Source organism: Bombyx mandarina, chromosome 09, assembly GCF_030267445.1.
Source record: "Bombyx mandarina strain Sakado chromosome 09, ASM3026744v2".
NCBI classification, from domain to species: Eukaryota; Metazoa; Arthropoda; class Insecta; order Lepidoptera; family Bombycidae; genus Bombyx; species Bombyx mandarina.
In genome coordinates this window covers 13,220,772-13,240,675 of record NC_143216.1, presented here as the reverse complement: position 1 = coordinate 13,240,675, position 19,904 = coordinate 13,220,772, and the positions used below count along the sequence as shown (strand labels likewise).

Here is a 19,904-nt window from a genome sequence, read left to right as displayed (position 1 = left end):
ATCTTAAGACAGGTGATTGAAAAAAAAAAACTAATTTGTATAAAACTTTTCATGTCAATGTTACAATAATATTAATATCGTTACGAGATTAGTATGTATGGGTGTTGTATTCCAGGTGCGGTTCTACTGGTCCACCCAGCGCGCCAACAACCGGTGCCGCTACCTGTGCTGGATCTCCGAGGAGGAGGGGCGGCCGCGCTTCCACGTGCGCGCTCAGGACGAGCCGCGCCACGAGGCCAGCGCGCCCACCCCCCGCGCCGCCTGGGCTAATGTCCGTTGAATCTCCCTTCTGTCATTCACGTTGTCTTTAAAAACTGTAGATGAATAAGTCGTAAATTATTATTGACTTTATGAATCACGTACCTATTCTACTATGAAAAATTGTAGTAGAAATAAAAAATATCAAAATATATATTTTGGGTATTGATAGAACCCTGCCCGGTCATCGTTCTCGTCGAACCCGAAGGGCTCGGCGAGTAAATTAACCTATAGACACAGCCCCCTGAGTTTCTCGCCGGATCTTCTCAGTGGGTTGCGTTTCCCATACGGTGGTAGATTCTGCGAAGCACTGCTCTTGCTAGGGCCAGTGTTAGTAACACTCCCGGTTTGAGCCCCATGAGTTCACCTACTCGCCCAGTGACGCTGAAGTAGTCTCTCAAGGCCAACAGCGTAGGTAGAAAAAAAAAAAAAAAGAAAGAGACCCTGGTCATTTCTGCCGCGAGTCGCAGAATTAGGGCAACCTTTATAGTGTGTAATATATTGTGACTCCACCTCATGTCTCAAGGTATGACGAACTTCATATTGTGATGCCTATGAATTCCGGTAACCACTTAGACCGACTGTGTCGTGAGCTCGTATATTCATCTATATGTGTGCAATGAATTTTCAGATACTAGATGCCGTGGCTTCTCTACGTGAAGGACGAGGCGAAGAGGGCGTATTAAAATTGTGGCCGAATTATGTAACCGGGGAAGATCTCTTCGGTTTGACCGAGCCTGCAGTTGTTAGAGTATTAGAAAGTTTGCCTGGTAAGTTTGTTTTAGATATTATTCAAAGTGCCGCAGTATGCCCTTGAAAATTAAAAAAGAAAAAATGACCCAAGTATTTTGGACCTCCTAGAAATATAATTTACATTTTAATGTTGTGATGCTATATTCATAAAATTGTAGTTTTAGTTAATTTTCAATATGCTCCAGAAAAATTTACTTTCGAGTATGTTATATGGTTTATTATTTTTACTCTAAAATGAAACATGTAGTAATAAATAATAAGCTATACTTGTTTGTTGTTGTTCGTCACTGTAATGCTAGCGTGGGCATGTCAAGAAAACTTTTATCATAGTGCCCGCCACTAACTTAAGATAGAGCACGCTCGAGTAGTGTTAAAAGTAACAAGTCTTTATCAAGTTGTATCAAAGTAGCGTGTTCAGGTTTATTAGTATATATAATATAATTAACATGACATTCTTATCCGACCGCGACGGGGCAACGCAAAGCCGTTGTCGCTCGAAACATGTCTTGTCGGATCCCCCGTATTCACTCCTGGTGCTTTTAAGATCCTCATCCCCCCACCGGTCATCGTCTTCGTGTGTCTCAAGCATCGAAGTCGTCGATTACGACGAAGAGTTAGACGAGTGAAATAACCCATAGACACAGCCCTCTGAGTTTCTCGCTGGATCTTTTCAGTGGGTCGCGATTCCGATCCGGTGGTAGATTCAGTGAAGCACGGCTCCCGCTAAGGCTAGCGTTAGAAAATTCTCTCAGGCTGAGCCCGTGAGCTCATCTACCCGTCCGGGCGTATCTGTAATAGTCTTGTAGGCTACCAGGGAATAAGGAAAAAAAGTGACATGATTTACACGGTAAACCATGGATGCCTTTAGCGACATAGATGTGTAGAAGGTCGCACACGGTACTCACACGCGCTTGTCCCGCAGGAGTGGAGACGCTGACGGACTACCGGTTCAAGTTCGGTCGCTCGGCGCTGCTGGAGGGCGGGCTGGCCGTGAACCCGTCGGGCTGCGCGCGCTGCGAGGCCCGGGCGCGCACGTGGCGCCGCGCGCTGCTGCCCGCCACCGCGCCCGCCGCCGCCGCCGCGCCCTCCGACGCGCCCTGCCCCTACACCAAGCAGTTCGTGCTCACCAAGAGCAGCCAGTACAAGAAGATGAAGATGGACTGGCGCAACAACGTCTATCTCGCTAGGTAACACACGACAACACACCCGGTGTATTTGTATCGATCGGTGCGACTTTGCCGATGTTCTAATCCCGTAGGCAGGTACGAATTTTGAATACGCTTTTATTAGCTTCAGACGTATGTATGTTTTTAATAGAATCTGAAAATATATTGGTAAAACAAGCTAGTAATGATGCTTGATGTATTGATTATTGAAACAGCAATAGAGCAATTCAATTTGACAAATACAACTATTGTTGTTGGTGAAGATGTTGACTTATTTGTATTACTCACTGCTCGAACGCCAACTGAAAAAACTATTTTTTTCTTAAAACCAGGAAAAGCTCAGCATCAATCAGATATTATCTGATTATAGATATATTCATCAAAAAGTTTATTTACTTTTGTAAAGTGTCAAGATCATGTACTATTTTTACACGCAATAAATGGCTGTGATACGACATCTGCATTTTACAGGAGGGGTAAAACAGCAGTTTTCAAAATGTTTGAAAAACAAGATTTAATTCAATGTGCTGAAGTTTTTAAAAAGAGTAATTCAACTCAACAAGAAGTTATTACCAACGGCATCCGCTTTCTTCTTTCTATGTACTGAGCTCCTAAAAAAAACTACCTGTTTAGATAAGCATCGATATGCATGTTTTGTTAAAAATACTAAAAATAAAAAACAAGTTCAATTAGCTTGTCTTCCTCCAACCTTAGTTGCTGCTCACCAACATCTTTTTCGAGTACATATATTACCAAGTTCAAGTGTGGCTTGGTTATCAGCTAGACCCTACAGACGGGTTGGAAGTTGGTCAACAATATATTAGAGCCAGTTCAAACTTAACTTCCACCTGCGCCGGAAAAACTGCTGAACACTATTTTTTGCAACTGCAAAAAGGGATGCAGTGCTAAATGTGGTTACAAAAAAGTCAGACTATCTTGTTCTTTGGCATGCACAAATTGTCAAGGCCGGTCATGCTCTAATATTGAATCACAAACAATGGAGGATTCGTTTGACTCCGACGAAGTATCATGCGATACATCGCTATTGATGCAATTTACTTGCATCCAAAATGAAGATGAAGAAGAAGCAGGAGAAGAAGATCAAGAAGAAGAACAAGAATTTGAAACTTACGAATAAGACGAATAAACTTCAACACTTTTTTTTAATTTACATCGCTTTTATCTTTCCCAATCTTTGAAAATTTCCGTTATTATGCAATAGTTTTACATTAAACAGGATCACAACTGACCCGTGGTGTAGGCCTACTGGGGAAACCACGTTAAAAAAACGCGCTAAGTACACTACCTCATAGGTGTCGTGGAAACGTGTGCATATTATGACGATAACAACTTTTATAACTTTTTGAATCGTTATATCTCAGAAAAGGTGGCTCGTAAGAAAAAAAAGTATTGATACATTTTTTATAGATAACTTTATGATCTACAATTTTTGTCTGAGGTACTTTTATGATAAAACTTACCGTTTTGCTGGAAATCGCGAAAAACTAATTTTTTGGACCTTTGGCCTTGAATAAAAAAAATTCCTTACAGGGGAATAATGGGGAACTTCTCGACATTGTTTATAATTATGTATTGAACAATTTCACAGAAATTCAGCTTGTTGGGACTTTATGTAACTTCGAATGTCTAAATTGACCGGACAATTATGGGATGGTGAATGGGATTAATTTATATAAAATTTTAATTTAAATAATTTAATGTTTTTTTATTATTTTTTTATTGCTTAGATGCATGGACGAGTTCACAGCCTACCTGATGTTAAGTGGTTACTGGAGCCCATAGACATCTACAACGTAAATGCGCCACCCACCTCGAGATATAAGTTCTAAGGTCTCAGTATAGTTACAACGGCTACCCCACCCTTCGAACCGAAAAGCATTACTGCTTCACGGCGGAAATAAGCGGGGTGGTGGTACCTACCCGTGCGGACTCCCAAGAGGTCCTACCACCAGTGATTACGCAAATTATAATTTTGCGGGTTTGATTTTTATTACACGATGTTATTCCTTCACCGTGGAAGTCAATCGTGAACATTTGTTGAGTACGTATTTCATTAGAAAAATTGGTACCCGCCTGCGGGATTCGAACACCGGTGCATCGCTGTACTCCAATATATTTTATCTTCACTCTTCAACTCTTACTTGAGTCGACTATTATCAAAGCCGGCAATGTGACTTGGACAATTATTGGTAAATCAGAAAAACGAATTATTGACTTTGTATTCCATTGGCAGTCACAAAACTCTTCTGAACGACATCTTAGATAAATAACAGGTTAAGTATTAACCTTTATTTAATGCAGGTTTTGAACCGTATTCTTTGAAGGAGACGATTATATTCAAGTCAATCTGTACTGACATATCAATAACATTTTTTTGTCCAAATGCACAGATTGCCACCTTTGATAATAGACGACTCACTTACAGTTACAAGTTAATGAAGGCGTCGCGTTTTAATGTTCATGATTATGTGTAACCACTACTCCAGGTGGCCGTGAACTCGTTTGTCGAACTATTAAAAAGCAAATAAAGAGTACACGTTGTATGGGTACAGAGTTACTAAACACTAAGAATAGTTTCAACAAAACCACTAATTCAGCTCACTTTATTTAAATTTGTGTTTAAAATATTTTTATTCTATCACAGATCAAAGATACAAGGGCTGGGGCTGTACGCTGCACGCGATCTAGAAAAGCACACTATGGTGATAGAGTACATTGGCGAAATAATACGATCGGAACTCTCAGAAATGAGAGAAAAGAAATACGAATCGAGAGTAAGTGAACGTTTCTATTTTATTTTATTTTTTTATTGCCGTATATGAAGACGATCATACGGCCAACCTGATGGTGAGTGGTTACCGTCGCTTATGGAAGTCAGCAATGCCAGGAGCAGAGCCAAGCCGCTGCCTGTGGTTTAATAGTCTCCACAAGCCTCGTTTGAAGAAGAATATGTCATAACGCTCGGGAAACACCGTGGAGGGGAGCTCATTCCAAAGCCGGATGGTACGTAGCAAAAAAGGTCTCTGGAAACGCACTGTGGATGAGCGCAGTGGCTCCAGGTAGTATGGATGAACTCTACTCCGATGGCGGGCTGCGCGATGGTAAAAACGAAATAATTCACATGACTTAATCCTAATCTGTGTGAATATTTGTGGATAGAATCGCGGCGTTTACATGTTCCGGCTGGGCGAGCGGCGAGTGATAGACGCCACGCTATGCGGCGGCCTCGCGCGGTACATCAACCACTCGTGCCAGCCCAACTGCGTCGCCGAGACCGTGGAGGTCGACCGCTGTCTGCGGATCATCATCTTCGCCAAGAGACGCATCTCACGAGGAGAAGAGGTACACTCGACTCATTGATTTAAACAATCGATCTTAAAATCAATAAGCTGTACATGTCTTGTTATCGGTGTTACTGTAACTTTCATATTTGGACATTGACGTTTTAAAGGCAACATTTATTAAATTGACTGTTTTTTTTTTAACTTTTATATTGTCCTAAAGTAAAGTAGTTGTTTTTAAAATTTCTAATTAATAGTGTAGTGTGGAAAATTGCACCGTGAGCGCGTTTGACTATTTATAATCATTCATGACTACAAACATCAAAATCAGCTTTAATATAATAGCACTCAAAAACGTGGTATACTGCCTACCTACAAACAAGTCTGCAAGATTCCATGGCAGCAAAAACAGATGGTACTATGATACCGATCCATGCAGGCTCGCGACACGCTCACACAAAATCTATTTCTTAACCTAGAAGAGATAGTTTCCAAAGTCCAAAACTGTTAATAACTGAACGAACATAAATGGAAAAATTAAAATTAATTTGCTATTCATTTTATTAAATGATTTTATCCTTGACTCGCAAACTAAAGCATACAATATATCAGTTGGTATGGAACTTAGATTATTAGTTGTATATTGTTTTCACAGCACGGAGTACTGTTTATTGTGTCAATATTTTAATTTAGTTACTTTTCTCAACAGCTCACCTATGATTACAAATTCGACATAGAAGACGATGCCCACAAAATCATGTGCATGTGCGGCGCGCCCAACTGTCGCAAGTGGATGAACTAAATGCTCAAAACTGTTGTTACTACATTTTAAAGGAGTAAATAAAATTTATTGATGTGATTCATATTTGTATATAATGCTGGATATGAATTCGTTTGCTAGGTTGATCGAAGGTTATAATGAATTGTGGTCCAGAGAAGGCTATGAAATATTATGTGTACCAAAGGAACGGATCAACCGTGAATGTTAAGGTTTATGAATTTAAGTAAATATTCACAAAGCCTTGTGATCTAATAAATAAGACAATATCAACAGAATTTTATTAATAAATTTTAACAATTTTTATATAAATTATGTTTCTACTACGTATTGTAATTAGTAAGTCCTCAACACACTTTTGTAAATAAAACTAGATTCGTGTGTGATATTGTTATTGAATTTTAATATTTTAGACGTGAACGTTTTATAATAGTCGTAGATTATAGAATTAGTTTTGACTTTATTTTTCTATGAATATTTTTTTTATTTCAAAACACTAAAGTATAGTTTTGGTTATTATTTAATCGATATTAGTGTGTACCGGCACGTATACTACGATAATCTCAGCTGTAGCGTGGCGTTAGGTTAAGTTACCAAATAGCGAAGTATGCATTTAGATTCCACAGGTAGCACAAGCGTCGTTTCTTTACCTAAAATATATTTAATAGATGTATAAATAAATGTAAATAATCTTATAATGTCACATAAATGTAAATTTTATATTAAATTAGGAATTTCTTTCATTTTGTAAAATTGAATTTTAAATGCCGTAATTTAAAGAAAATATATAGTGTAAAGGTTAGACATACACAAAGAGGTAACATTAGACCACCATGTGCCTGACCTAGTTCGTGGTAGGATAGACTACGGAACGCCACATCGCGCCTTCGGAAAAATCTTTTACTTGTATTTTTTAGGTGAATGTGTTGCACTTTGCCGGATTGCACCACCCTGAAGAAAGATATCTCACTTTAAATTAAATATCACTTAGGGACATTACAGAGTACTCAATAAATTCTATTATTAATATAAATACACAGTTAATTTGATTGGATTTGAGTTTATCGCGTTGCGTTCAGTTTCTAACTTTTTTATAATACTAATTTTGTAATTTGACATTTTATGAGTCCATAATGAAAAACGTACAAACTCGCTGGTAAAATCATACTACCAGCGGCCTTTCCATATATGTACATTGTATTCATTGTATTGAACAATAAGGTCCAAAAATTTGCTAGCTTACTTATTTTTACCTCGTAAAAAAATATTATTATATAGAGTGAATCCGCAAAAAGATTCTTCCGAAATTCTCCAATGAATTTATATTTATCCTAGACAGTATATATTAATGCATGCTATTTTACGCTTTGTATTCCTTGCCCAAACCGTATACAAACCTTGATTAGTATTACAGATAATTCCGTATCCTCAAACAAATTATATCTCTCATAGAACTAATTTAGTCATTCACTTTTCAATATATGCGTATAAAAATTTAATTAAAATCTTTGAACTAGTCGTTTTAATAATAAATCGACTAAAACAATATCCTATTATATTAATGAATTAGTCTGTTTTAGAATAACTACTATAACATAACAACATAAAACTACTACAACTGATCAACGAGTCTGCACTGCTCCCATTGTGGGCTTAAAATATTTTTGCTAATATAATTCATAAATTAGCAATAACAATTGTTACCTTAAAAGAGTAAATCATTAAGCTGCATAATTACCTTATTTAAATTTTATTTCTCATAAAATATAAACGGAATTTAACTATACGGAATGGAAAAAAGTCGTGAACTGTAGTTAGAATAATTTTATGTAAATGTAATAAAGTAGTCCCAAAACGTGTTATTACCTCACATGTTACGCACGTATGAAATTTATTGTGATTATAATAAGTAGAATTTATGAAAAAAAAATATTAGCTATGCATTATTAAATATTTACACCCGCTGAAGGTTTTATAGAAATTTGCATAAGGTAGTGAGTGTGTGTGTAAGATCTGGTTTTAGAAGAAATTTATCGAGCTGTAATAAAGTTTATTAAATAGAGTGAATTATTTTCAAGCTGGATGCCATTTATCTATGTTATAAATTCAAGTGATTTAATTTTAAGTGTTAAATGTGCAATAAATAAACATATTCATATAAAATCAGATTCTAAATCTCTTCAGCAAAATGACATTTTTATTAGATTTAGATAATTAATGCATTGTTTAAGAAATGAAACTTATCTTCATATTTTTCTCACTGCTCTATTTATTTGAAGCATTCCTGCACGCTGCACTGTGTAACGTAAATAAAGAATGTTGAAAATGTTGTTGGTAAAAAATACCGCGAAATAATCTACATACATTAGTATTTTATTATTGCATTATTTTCCTATCATTAAAGTTTTAATTAGTTGCATGTTTTTTATTTGCATTCCTGTGTGTAGCTTATTATCGACATACAGCAAGAAGCAAAAATCAGTACAATAAAATTGAGATGTCAACCTGTCTCAATGGGCTAAATTTCAGTAATCACTTAAAAGAAGGTAGGCTGTGATCGGATCTTCCAATCTATAATAAAAAGGGTGCGCGTACTTATCTGCAATCTCTTGACTTGTAGGAATCGTTTACGTTGGAACCCTCAAGCGGTTCGCGAGTGACTCATGACCGGAACGGTTCAGTAAGATATGGCTCATCGGTGAGCACTGTAGCCTGAATGAAAATACTCGATTATTCATTTGGCGTTCAACGTGTTACAGCAGTTCGTCAAAATCCCAAATGACTAAGGACTAAAACACGATCAAATCATTGCAAATATTTGTAACAGCAGACTGGAAAAACTTTATATACATGTACCTAAAGGCTCCTCTACATGATGGCCCAGCGAGATGGCCACGCGATTGTTAAAACGTAAACACGATGGCGACATTCGGCTGCGGCAATATATTTATACAGCACCTACCATTATCATTGTGGTGTTTATGTTTGGGATTCCATATCACGCTTTCTCTCCGGTATATGTTCAAAAATTTGTACAACTTCATTATGAGGTCATGTATTCATTTTTTGTAAATTTTTTAAAAAACAAACGTCCACAGTTAACCGCGTTCGAGCATGACTTGGAGAATGGGCCACGTGTAGATGCGTATTACCATCACTAGACCGCTTACCATATATTATTATTATAGTACCTTTACACGATAGGCTATCCCGAACTCACGGCGTACGTGTGTGCTTAGTGCGAGTTTTTTAATGTTTTCCATAGCGTAAAAGTTACCCAACTCAAATTTGTATGCAGTTGGGACAGCGCCCCTAGCGGCAAACGGAGGCGAACGTTCCAACACACAAATCCGCACAAATTTGAGTTAACTTTAACGCTATCGAAAACGTTAAAAAACTCGCTCTAAGCACATTGTTTATTTGTTACTAGAACATATAGATATCAAATGAGAACGTCATTACCATGAATACTTTTGTCTAGATCTCAGTTGTAGTTTAGTAGTAGCTGATATAATCCTCCAATTGGTCATTTTGGCATCATGGCAAAAACCAGCAGACTGGTGTTATCTACCCGTTCTGCTTAAATTTGCTCTACCACTAGTAATTTGGCCAACGTACAAACGAGAACATAATGAATGATGAAGAACACTTCACGGTAGAAATAGGCAGCTATTATCTACCGGCAAAAGCTTATAATGCAGTGTAATGCATGTAACTCCTAAAATTTTCTGACAAGACGAAATCAGCATCAAAATTGTTCTCCAAAAAACTATTAATTAAATCAAATCTAAATAATCAAGGTTTTGGCATATAAAGGTATTTATTCTGTTAAAACTGCAGACAAAAAGTTTAAAGAAGTCGTCGTGGCCTAAAGGATAAGACGTCCGGGCATTCGTATCTAGCGATGCACCGATGTTCGAATCCTGCCGGCAGGTACCAATTTTTCTAATGAAATACGTAGTTAACAAATGTTCACGATTGACTTCCAAGGTGAAAGTATAACAACGTGTAATAAAAACCAAACCTGCAAAAAGTTTGCGTAATGCGTAATTACTGTGGGTAGGACTTCTTGCGAATCCATGCAGGTAGATACCACCACTCTGCCTATTTCTGCCGTGAAGCAGTAATACGTTTCAGTTTGAAGGGTGGGGCAGCCGTTGTAACTATACTGAGACCTTAGAACTCATATCTCAATGTAGGTGGCGGCATTTACGTTGTAGATGTTTACGGGCTCCAGTAACCACTAAACACCAGGTGGGCCATGAGCTCGTTCACTGACCTAAGCAACAAACAAAAAAGATTAAAATGATATAAAATTTATATATTATTTTATAGTATTTAGATTCAAAAGATCTAAAATATAATATTAGATTTGTTCTCATTATTTATTTAGTAAGGATGTAAGTGTTTTATGGAATATATGTATGTTGGTTTTGAGTAGCTGGAAAGTAAAAGGTATTTGTTGTGTAAACTTCTTTATTGAAAGTCCACATTGAACTTAACCTAAGAGCAGATTACAGCCTGCGTCCTCTTCGGCCACCCTTCCTACGGGTGGAGTCTGATGGTACAGGGGTGACATCTTCAATGCGGCCAATCTTCATACTCGAACGAGCAAGAGCCCGAAGTGCAGACTGAGCACCAGGACCAGGGGTCTTTGTTTTGTTTCCACCAGTAGCACGGAGCTTTATGTGCAAGGCCGTTATGCCAAGAGTTTTGCATTTCTCTGCTACATCCTATGACGATTAAATAAATAGAATTATTTTAAAACCTCTTGTGTTTTATATAATTATTATGTGAGACATTACTGTTGCAGTACAAATTTTATGATAAGTAAACCCTAGGTTAGATCCTTTAATTTTAATGTTCACTTCTATTTTTATAATTAGTGTTTGAGTCTAAAGAAAAAAAAATATGGTTCTCCTATTTAAAGCAATGGCAGATAATGGATAGCCAGAACTCTCCATTTCACATGCAATTATTTGCTGTCCTTTGTGTAGTTGGTTTGTAGGTTTATATTTATGTGCATGGTTTTCATGTTTAAATGCATACAATTAAAAACTATCGATATTAAATATTACTATAACAGGAGTCAAATATATTATACATTTTTAAAACAAAGATTAATCAATAAAGTTCCCTCCTACAAGTTTATTTATTAAACAGAGTAAAATGTACAAAAACTGTACATATAATTGAATTGCATCTTTGTGAAAAGATTGAAAAGTAGAAGAGGGTTGGCTAAATATGATGAACATTGTAGAAAGAGAGCTTGTTTACAACACAACCTTAACGTTATTTATATTCTAGGTATTGTTTACTGACCTGTGCCGCCAACATAGCAGCGTAGGGTGACGCTTCATCACGGTCAGCCTTCACCTTCATGCCACCAGTGACACGGGCGATGGTTTCCCGGCCGGATAAATCCGTAACATGAACGAATGTGTCATTGAATGAAGCGAAAATGTGTGCTACACCAAACACTGTTTCGCCCACTAAATGCTGGGGCCCAAGGGTCACCTGGACCTCCTCTTTAGCAACTTTGTTTTTTCTCGGGGCCATGGCTCAGCCTGAAAATAACAACATTTTCAACACTTGTAACCTCAAAAAATCTAGTTAATCTTCATTATAGCCACCACATGATATATCTTTAACGTTGCGCCTATTCTCTATATGTTTGAACATATGATTATTTTATTACAATCCTAACTATAATCACATATTTCTTTAAATTATGAAAATACCTTTAGCTTGAGAGCTGTCAAATTCTAAAAGAAATTTGGCTAAAAGATCTACTAAAAACTGACCCTTAGGTGTTGCCAAGGAATGAGAATATAGATTACCAAACAGTGTCACAGGGTTAGATTGATTAAAAAAATGTACATAACATATTGAAATACAAATAAAATGAAGAGTTCAGAGGTGGAACAGTTTCATTATGCAAATATTGCTTTTTATTTAGAGCGTCTGGTAGGTACATGTCATGCATAGAGACTTTCAAATAATGTGTATTATCTATATAACAGATACTTAAGTCTCATGTCCTGAAATTTTGGTGATGGTATTCACGTAATGATGTCTGGGTTCCAGTGACCTTTTAACATTAGATGGGCTCTGATCAAGTTCACCTACTTAAGTAATAAAAATATCAATTTAACAGTATTTCTCTTTTCGTTTTCGCATTAACAATCTTAACCGGATTTATCATTAATAATATTGTCAACTTTTTTGTGAGAGTGTTGTTAATTATAAAACCACTCAGTGGATGACATAGATAATACACTTAATATTTAATGTGGAGGACAACATGCCTATCTACTGAAAATAATAATTCTGCTGTACATATTCTCTGTTCTGAATTATACACTTGTTAATAATCGATAGTACAGGGACCAATACTACCATCGAATAAAAAGAAGTGGATTCAGGAATCGTTTCAAATGTCAGTACATTTCTAGGAAAACCATTTTTCTAGCTGGCAGTCCCTGTGACATCCGGAAATAGCGTACGTCATTGCCAACAGATTCACAGTTTCATCGCAATAATCATTAGCTAAAGAAATTATCCATTTTACAACGTAACATATTACAAATAAGCGCGAAAACTCGTGATACTCTTCCTTTAGGATTAGTTATTAATATAGTTAAATTTAATTATGTGAGTATTTCATTACGTGTACTTTACGTCTTGAGTGTTTCATGAATGACGATCTGTCATATTACCCAATTCAATAATCCTGCTGCGTTTTATATTTGTCTAGTCGTGTGTGACGGCATGGAGGCTATAAATTAAAAATCTTGTGGTTAATTCTAGCTCTTGATGCTGTTACGCAGTTGAAACCAAAAAATATTTGCAAGTCATTACTATTGTGCCTTAGTCTTTGTAAGAATCCTGAATTTATAGTTGTTACGTTACGTTCCAGATTCAAAAATGTTTATCCTCGACTGGTTCACTGGAGTGTTGGGATTTCTTGGTAAGATATACTTTCGTTATCATTTACGTTATATTTCAACTTTATTCATAAACTTAAAATATTTTGTTTAATAATTATAAATAAATTTGTAACAATACAACATAAGAGATATAATTTTCTTTAAAGTCTTATTGTTATGTTTGAAAAAGCTTGCCTCTGTTGGGTAAAATCTAAATATTTTTGTCAATAACTTTTGTAAACTTTTACAGCATAGTAAATCCAGTAAAATTAAGTACATAATCAAATGATTTTGTAAATTATTTTAGATGCCACAGATCAAAGAGTTTTAAGGGGTTATTGAAATTACTACTAAATAACTAGTATATTAAATGGAAGGGATTTTCAAGACAACAGAGATAAGTTGAGGGTGCAAAGTGCAATCATCTGGCATGACATGAATTGATGATCACTCTTATTTACTCGACAACTACTAATTTTGTAGATTTAAACTTTTCTAACTTACTAGTCTTAGCAGTCCAACTGAATGTAATTAAATTACCAAGGTCACAGTCTTGACTATTGTTAAATGTTATAAATACACCTATTTATTGAACTTAAATAAGCCTTATCTGTTATACTTTGATGGTAATATGACAGAAAACTTACCAAAACAGTCAACAACAACACTTAGTTTCATCACCATCAGCTGAACGTCTTTGGAATGCATAGAGAACAAACATACTATGATAAATTTGTTAATTAACAAAAGTTGTTATCAGGTCTATGGAAAAAGTCAGGCAAGCTCTTGTTTCTGGGACTTGACAATGCAGGGAAGACAACACTCTTACACATGTTGAAAGATGATAGACTTGCTCAACATGTACCTACTTTACATCCTAGTAAGTATCAACTTTTGTTACAATTAAAAACGGTACTCATTCCTGCGTTTAAAATTGTCGAGATAAAAGTATTTTCAGAAATGGGTTGTTTAAGGTGGAAAAAAATGTGTTTATGATAATATTTCTTTATATATATATGAAATATTGGAAAAGCTTTCCAAAAAACCCTGTTTTGTTAAATATATCTTAGCCTAAATGAATTGAACAAATCACATCCCACTTGTTATCATGAGGTTACAGGAGCCCATGGACACACTGTATTATGGTAGCAGTTGACGATTTTTAAAACTAGAGGTCACAGTCTGTCTTATATTGGAATTGTAATTAATTACTGCTTCACTCACAAATTAGGATCGTTATATCATTTTGTGAACTTGTCCTACCACTCAGTAGCTGGTTACACATACAATGACCTCAACCTAATATTTTCTCTTGTGTTATGTGTATTGGTAACAAACAATTGAGACAAGCACTAGCAGTACACACCCAGATCTCAAAAGCAATTTTTAAAAATGATGATTTTGATTCTCTGTGGTTACTGGAGCCCTTAGACAACCACAACTTAAATGCGCCACCCACCTTGAGATATAAGTTCTAAGGTCTCGAGTATAGTTACAACGGCTGCCCTACCTTTCAAACCGAAACGCATTACTGCTTCACGGCAGAATTAGGTGGGGTGGTGGTACCCACCCGTGCGGAATCACAAAAGGTTCTACCACCAGTAAAAAAATGGAAATATCAATTTTCAGCATCCGAGGAACTGTCAATAGGCAGTATGCGTTTCACGACGTTCGACCTCGGTGGGCATCAGCAGGCGCGTCGTGTGTGGCGCGACTACTTCCCCGCGGTGGACGCCATAGTGTTCCTGGTCGACGCGTGTGACCGGCCACGTCTGCCGGAGTCCAAGGCTGAACTAGACTCGTTGCTCACTGACGAGACGCTCAGTAACTGCCCTGTGCTGATTCTCGGCAACAAGATTGATAAACCCGGTGCTGCCAGTGAAGACGAACTACGTCACTTTTTCAATCTGTATCAGCAGACCACTGGAAAGGTTAGCATATATAACTTGTTAATTAAAATTAAGTTTGCTCTATATTTCTAAACTAATTTGTAGAAGTATTAAGTAGGAAAAGCTAAACCCTGTTTAATTTCGTTAAGTGAATATGTTGCAGCCAGTGGTGGAGTTACACTAGAGACAGTCGGGGCAAGTGCCCAGGGTGGCAAAATTTAGAAAGTAAAAGTTTTTTTTTAGTCCTATCAAGATTGCTGTTATTTCTATTAATTAATACTTTTCTGTTTAATTGATAGTTCAATAAATTCAATTCATCCATTATTTGTAAATTATAAATTTGGCACTTTTGGTCAAAATTAATAATCAAAATGATTTAAACAATTTATTTCCTTGGACATTTAAAACAAAAATCGAAATTTCCATTTTCTGGAATTAAAGAAATTTAATTAGGTTTTTTTTATGTAATATAATTATGAGCAAGGTGGCAAAGTGCAAAATTTATAATTGTTAGAAAAAAAACAAATATTTATTTATGTTTTTGGAATATATATAACACTAGCGACCCGCCCTCGCTTCGCTTCGGAAACATTAAAACACACATGAAACCAAAAAAAAAAAGTAAAAAAAAGTAGCCTATGTTCATCAGGGACAATGTCGGCTTCTAATGGAAAAAGAATTTTTCAAATCGGTCCAGTAGTTTCGGAGCCTATTCGAAACAAACAAACAAACAAATCTTTCCTCTTTATAATATTAGTATAGATGATAAAGTTTCTGCAATAAATTAGTTATTTTAATTGTGAAAAATAAAATATATTAACTATATAAGTTTAGGTAAAATTCCAGTATTGGGGCGGTTTTTTTTCCGGTGCCCAGGAGCGGCATTACGTCTAAATCCGGTCTTGGTTGCAGCTATCATTTTAATTGAAAAAAATAAGTCGATCCTCATTTTTATCTCCAGGGCAAAGTATCGAGGTCCGAACTTCCCGGTCGGCCGCTGGAGCTTTTCATGTGCTCGGTGCTGAAGCGTCAGGGCTACGGCGAGGGCTTCCGCTGGCTCGCGCAGTACATCGACTGAGCGCGTTGCATCCGCGTCATCAAGCTTCGTCAACGTAGCTGCATATTTACTAAGACCGATACTTTATTTTACAATTTTATTCATGAAAAATATATTCCTGGTAAGATATTAAAAAAAAGAGTACTGTGAACTTACCTGTCGTGTTATATGATAAAACAGAGTAGATACATCTTCTGGAGCACTAATTACTGGTTTCAAAGTTATTGTTAGTGATGAATACTAAGTATGGCTCCAGAAGGTGCTTCTCTCTGCCTTTTTTATTTCAACAAACATTTAAGGAAGACAAACGGGACTTTTGGTTAGAGTCGATTTTTAGAAAACTAAACAGATTATCTCGAATTTTACGAACCGTAGTAGTCTCGATAGAAATATTATAATAGTATAAAACTGAATTAAAAGACATTTGAATGTTTCCAAATGTTATGAAAAATTCTTATCTTAAGTTTACAAGTAACATTTCTAAAGTAAAGTATCACATTGAAGAGGAAACACTGTAATAAATGAAGTTGTAATCAGCTTAAAATAATTTAAAAAAATCTATCGAAATGAACATGAGAGGAGACTAAAGTATGTACCTGTTTAAAGATTCATCGACATTGAAATGTTTTAAAAATTTAAATTTTATAAATACAGAAAAATTAGATGATAATATGTTCTTAATGAATTTAAATATGTTTAGTGTTGTAGTAAGGTAAGTAGCTACGTTTACAAGTAACATTTTAAACTTCATTATAGTCTTAACGCGCAACGCTTACAGACAGGCTCCTTCTCTTGATACCAGCGCCTTCACTTAAACTTTATTGTCTTCATAGGGCCGTTTCTACTGCGCTTATAAATGTATGTATTGTTTTATTGTTATTTTCGTCCTAAAATCTTATGTATAATAACAATTCAGTCAGTTTTCATTTAGATGAATGATTTTCATGCGGTCAATGGCTTAAGTCAACATGTGGAACAAATAAAATCATGTATGTATGATTTTTTATAATATTCTTATCTGTAGTCTAATATTTAGACCAGAGTTTTTATCAGCTAATGTCGTATAGATGATATATGGCATATCGATAAATAACCTTCTGTCGGCGTTACGTATTATACTCGCCTTCCAGTAATGTTTGTGTTTGAAGTACTGATACCACTAAGTTCTGTAATGCGTGTAAGATTTTGTGACTAGATTACACTAGACAGGTGCCATGTTTCTCCAACATGTTTATTACTATTTTTTATGTTGTGATTTTCTTATGAAAGCTCAATGTTACAATGTTTTCGACTTAATACCGTGAAGCGTATCCGAGTGCTGTGAAAACAAGCATTCCTAGAAAGCGAGCTAGTGATATTTATAAAATGTTTTGTGCCCTAGTTTGGACAGTGAGTATTCGTAATTGAATCATTAACCTTAAATCTAAAGGATGAAGGTTTATTCTTGTAATTCTTTAGGTTTATGAAACCTTCTTTTTCTTTTTAATTCGGGCAATGGTGCAAAGCATGTCCAGCCAGATATATCCTCATGATGCGATATTAATAATCTTTATATTTGTGAATTCGCGTCGCGTTCAATTAAGCAGGTTTTAAAAATTCTCCCGGTATGTTTATTTGTCATTATAATTTATATTATGTACGTATCGTCTTTGGATTCAAACTGTATAAAATAATAAATAATAATTGAAATGACATTATATTTATTTTCTTGATTTCATTCCAACATTGAGTGATGGGCGTTCTGCAAAACTTCAAATCGTAATTAATGTTTTTGTAAATTATTTTCTTGTATTTTTGGGCTTTGTATTAGAACGGTTAGTCTGAATACTTAACGGCTATTAATTATGTAATTGTAAGGATCATCTCAGTGTGATATAATAGGGTATGTGACTATTTAAATTATTGTTCTTTAGAGGCCTCAAACTCTTGTGACGTCACACGTTGGTGAGCAGACTGTGACTTCGTCTGACCTTGTTTCTGTCCAAAAGCATTTTTATATTATTTACTGTTATGTTACGTCACAAAGGTCACGTGACTATAAACAATTATTTGGGTGGTTTAATAATAGATACTTAAGTACAGATTTTTGTTGTACTAAATTTAAGAAGCTACAGACTTACTGATTTAAATATTGCATTCCCTTCTCTTCTCAAATTTATTTTCACTCATACAAGGCGGGGATACCGTATGACCATACATATAAATACTATAATACAATTATTGGCTTTACTAAAAATAAGATTTATTAAAGTAAAAAAAGGGAAGCAATGTTGAAAGCTATTACATGTATTTTGTAGCGATTTCTTATAAACTGCTCAGGCGAAGAATCATCAAATGGAAAATATATTCCCGTATTTTAGTTATATTAATTTAAATGAATTATTTTGCGTGTGCGGCCTCAAAACTTTGCAATACATTACTTTGTACCATCTAAGGTGATACCGTGTGCCCCACCCGCAGTGTACATAAAATAGTCAAGTACCCTATATAGTTAATTTTTTTGTTTTTTGAACATCACATGGGTCTGTCGAGGGGGAGTATTGGTGGGTTGGTAGACAAGCCGTTCTTGGATCATTCGCGTTCAGCTGGCTTCAGCGCTGCGCCCTGCGTCATCTATACATTTGTTTCGATAATCTGCAGTTTGTCTTAAAAACAAAGTTTGTAATAAAATTTGTACGAAATATTTGTTTTGTTTCAATGTTGTTTTTAGTTTTTATACAAATACATTGCGATACATACTATATGTATTACTTTGATTTTTTTAATTGAAACTACGATCCTTTTGTACGTATTTTCAAATTTGAAATATATTATTTGAAAACAATGCCAGGATATTATTTTAAATAAAACGAAAAAATTTAATAGTCAGATCAGATTTCGTATTTCAAACATATTAAATGGGTTACCCTATTGTCAATCTTGACTGAAGTCTATCATCAGATTTTCTATTATAAAATAGAAAATTGATCTAAAAAAACCATTGTTAAAAGACGTTAGGGCATACATTCTAATCGCCCAGAAATGTAATGGCACATTTGAATTATTCGCTAGTCGGTTACTGCAAGCTCTGAAAAATATAAACACATACAGAAACTTGTGTGATAGCGGCATAGAAATTATTTATTAATAGGTTCAGCGCAGGACTAAAGACCTAAACCTAAAGGATAAAGCGGCCGGTGCATTCGTATCTAGCGATGCAACGGTGTTCGAATCTGTGTAGGTACCAATTTTTCTAATGAAATACGTACTTAACAAATGTTCACGATTGACTTCCACGGTGAAGGAATAACATCGTGTAATAAAAATCAAACCAGCAAAATTATAATTTGTGTAATTACTGGTGTTAGACGTCTTGTGAGTCCGCACGGATAGGTACCACCACCATGACCATTTCTGCCGTGAAGCAGTAATGCGTTTCGATTTGAAGGGTGGGGCAACCGTTGTTTTTTTTTTTTTTTGCTTAGGTGGATGGACGAGCTCACAGCCCACCTGGTGTTAAGTGGTTACTGGGGCCCATAGACATCTACAACGTAAATGCGCCACCTACCTCGAGATATAAGTTCTAAGATCTCGTATAGTTACAACGGCTACCCCACCCTTCGAACCGAAACGCATTACTGCTTCACGGTGGAAATAGGCGGGGTGGTGGTACCTACCCGTGCGGACTCCCAAGAGGTCCTACCACCAGTGATTACGCAAGTTATAATTTTGCGGGTTTGATTTTTATTACACGATGTTATTCCTTCACCGTGGAAGTTAATCTAACTATACT

General features: G+C 35.8%; 3 protein-coding genes across 14 annotated transcripts in view; 2 read left to right on the top strand and 1 right to left on the bottom strand.

Moving 5' to 3' along the window:
- Window positions 1-8,672, top strand: part of LOC114242152 (uncharacterized) — a 46,798-nt gene extending 38,126 nt beyond the window's left edge. For all 12 annotated transcript variants that reach the window (XM_089730036.1, XM_089730028.1, XM_089730027.1 and 9 more), the window contains 6 exons: window positions 116-271; window positions 890-1,028; window positions 1,934-2,198; window positions 4,843-4,972; window positions 5,358-5,540; window positions 6,189-8,672. In XM_089730036.1, the coding sequence (XP_089586162.1) occupies window positions 116-271; window positions 890-1,028; window positions 1,934-2,198; window positions 4,843-4,972; window positions 5,358-5,540; window positions 6,189-6,281 (966 nt within the window). In that variant the 3' untranslated portion in view covers window positions 6,282-8,672. The remainder of the gene's footprint in view (window positions 1-115; window positions 272-889; window positions 1,029-1,933; window positions 2,199-4,842; window positions 4,973-5,357; window positions 5,541-6,188) is intronic.
- Window positions 8,673-10,715: 2,043 nt separating this feature from the next.
- RpS14 (ribosomal protein S14) lies at window positions 10,716-12,147 on the bottom strand. Its single transcript, XM_028173210.2, has 3 exons — window positions 11,999-12,147; window positions 11,580-11,824; window positions 10,716-10,990 (listed from the first exon to the last, which is right to left on the bottom strand). The coding sequence occupies exons 2-3, from the start codon at window positions 11,814-11,816 to the stop codon at window positions 10,772-10,774; spliced, it is 456 nt and encodes a 151-aa protein (XP_028029011.1). The 5' UTR covers window positions 11,817-11,824; window positions 11,999-12,147; the 3' UTR covers window positions 10,716-10,771.
- A 392-nt stretch (window positions 12,148-12,539) lies between these two features.
- On the top strand, window positions 12,540-18,815 carry Sar1 (Secretion-associated Ras-related 1). Its single transcript, XM_028173209.2, has 5 exons — window positions 12,540-12,911; window positions 13,177-13,227; window positions 13,947-14,066; window positions 14,816-15,117; window positions 16,037-18,815. The coding sequence occupies exons 2-5, from the start codon at window positions 13,185-13,187 to the stop codon at window positions 16,151-16,153; spliced, it is 582 nt and encodes a 193-aa protein (XP_028029010.1). The 5' UTR covers window positions 12,540-12,911; window positions 13,177-13,184; the 3' UTR covers window positions 16,154-18,815.
- Window positions 18,816-19,904: the final 1,089 nt, after the last annotated feature.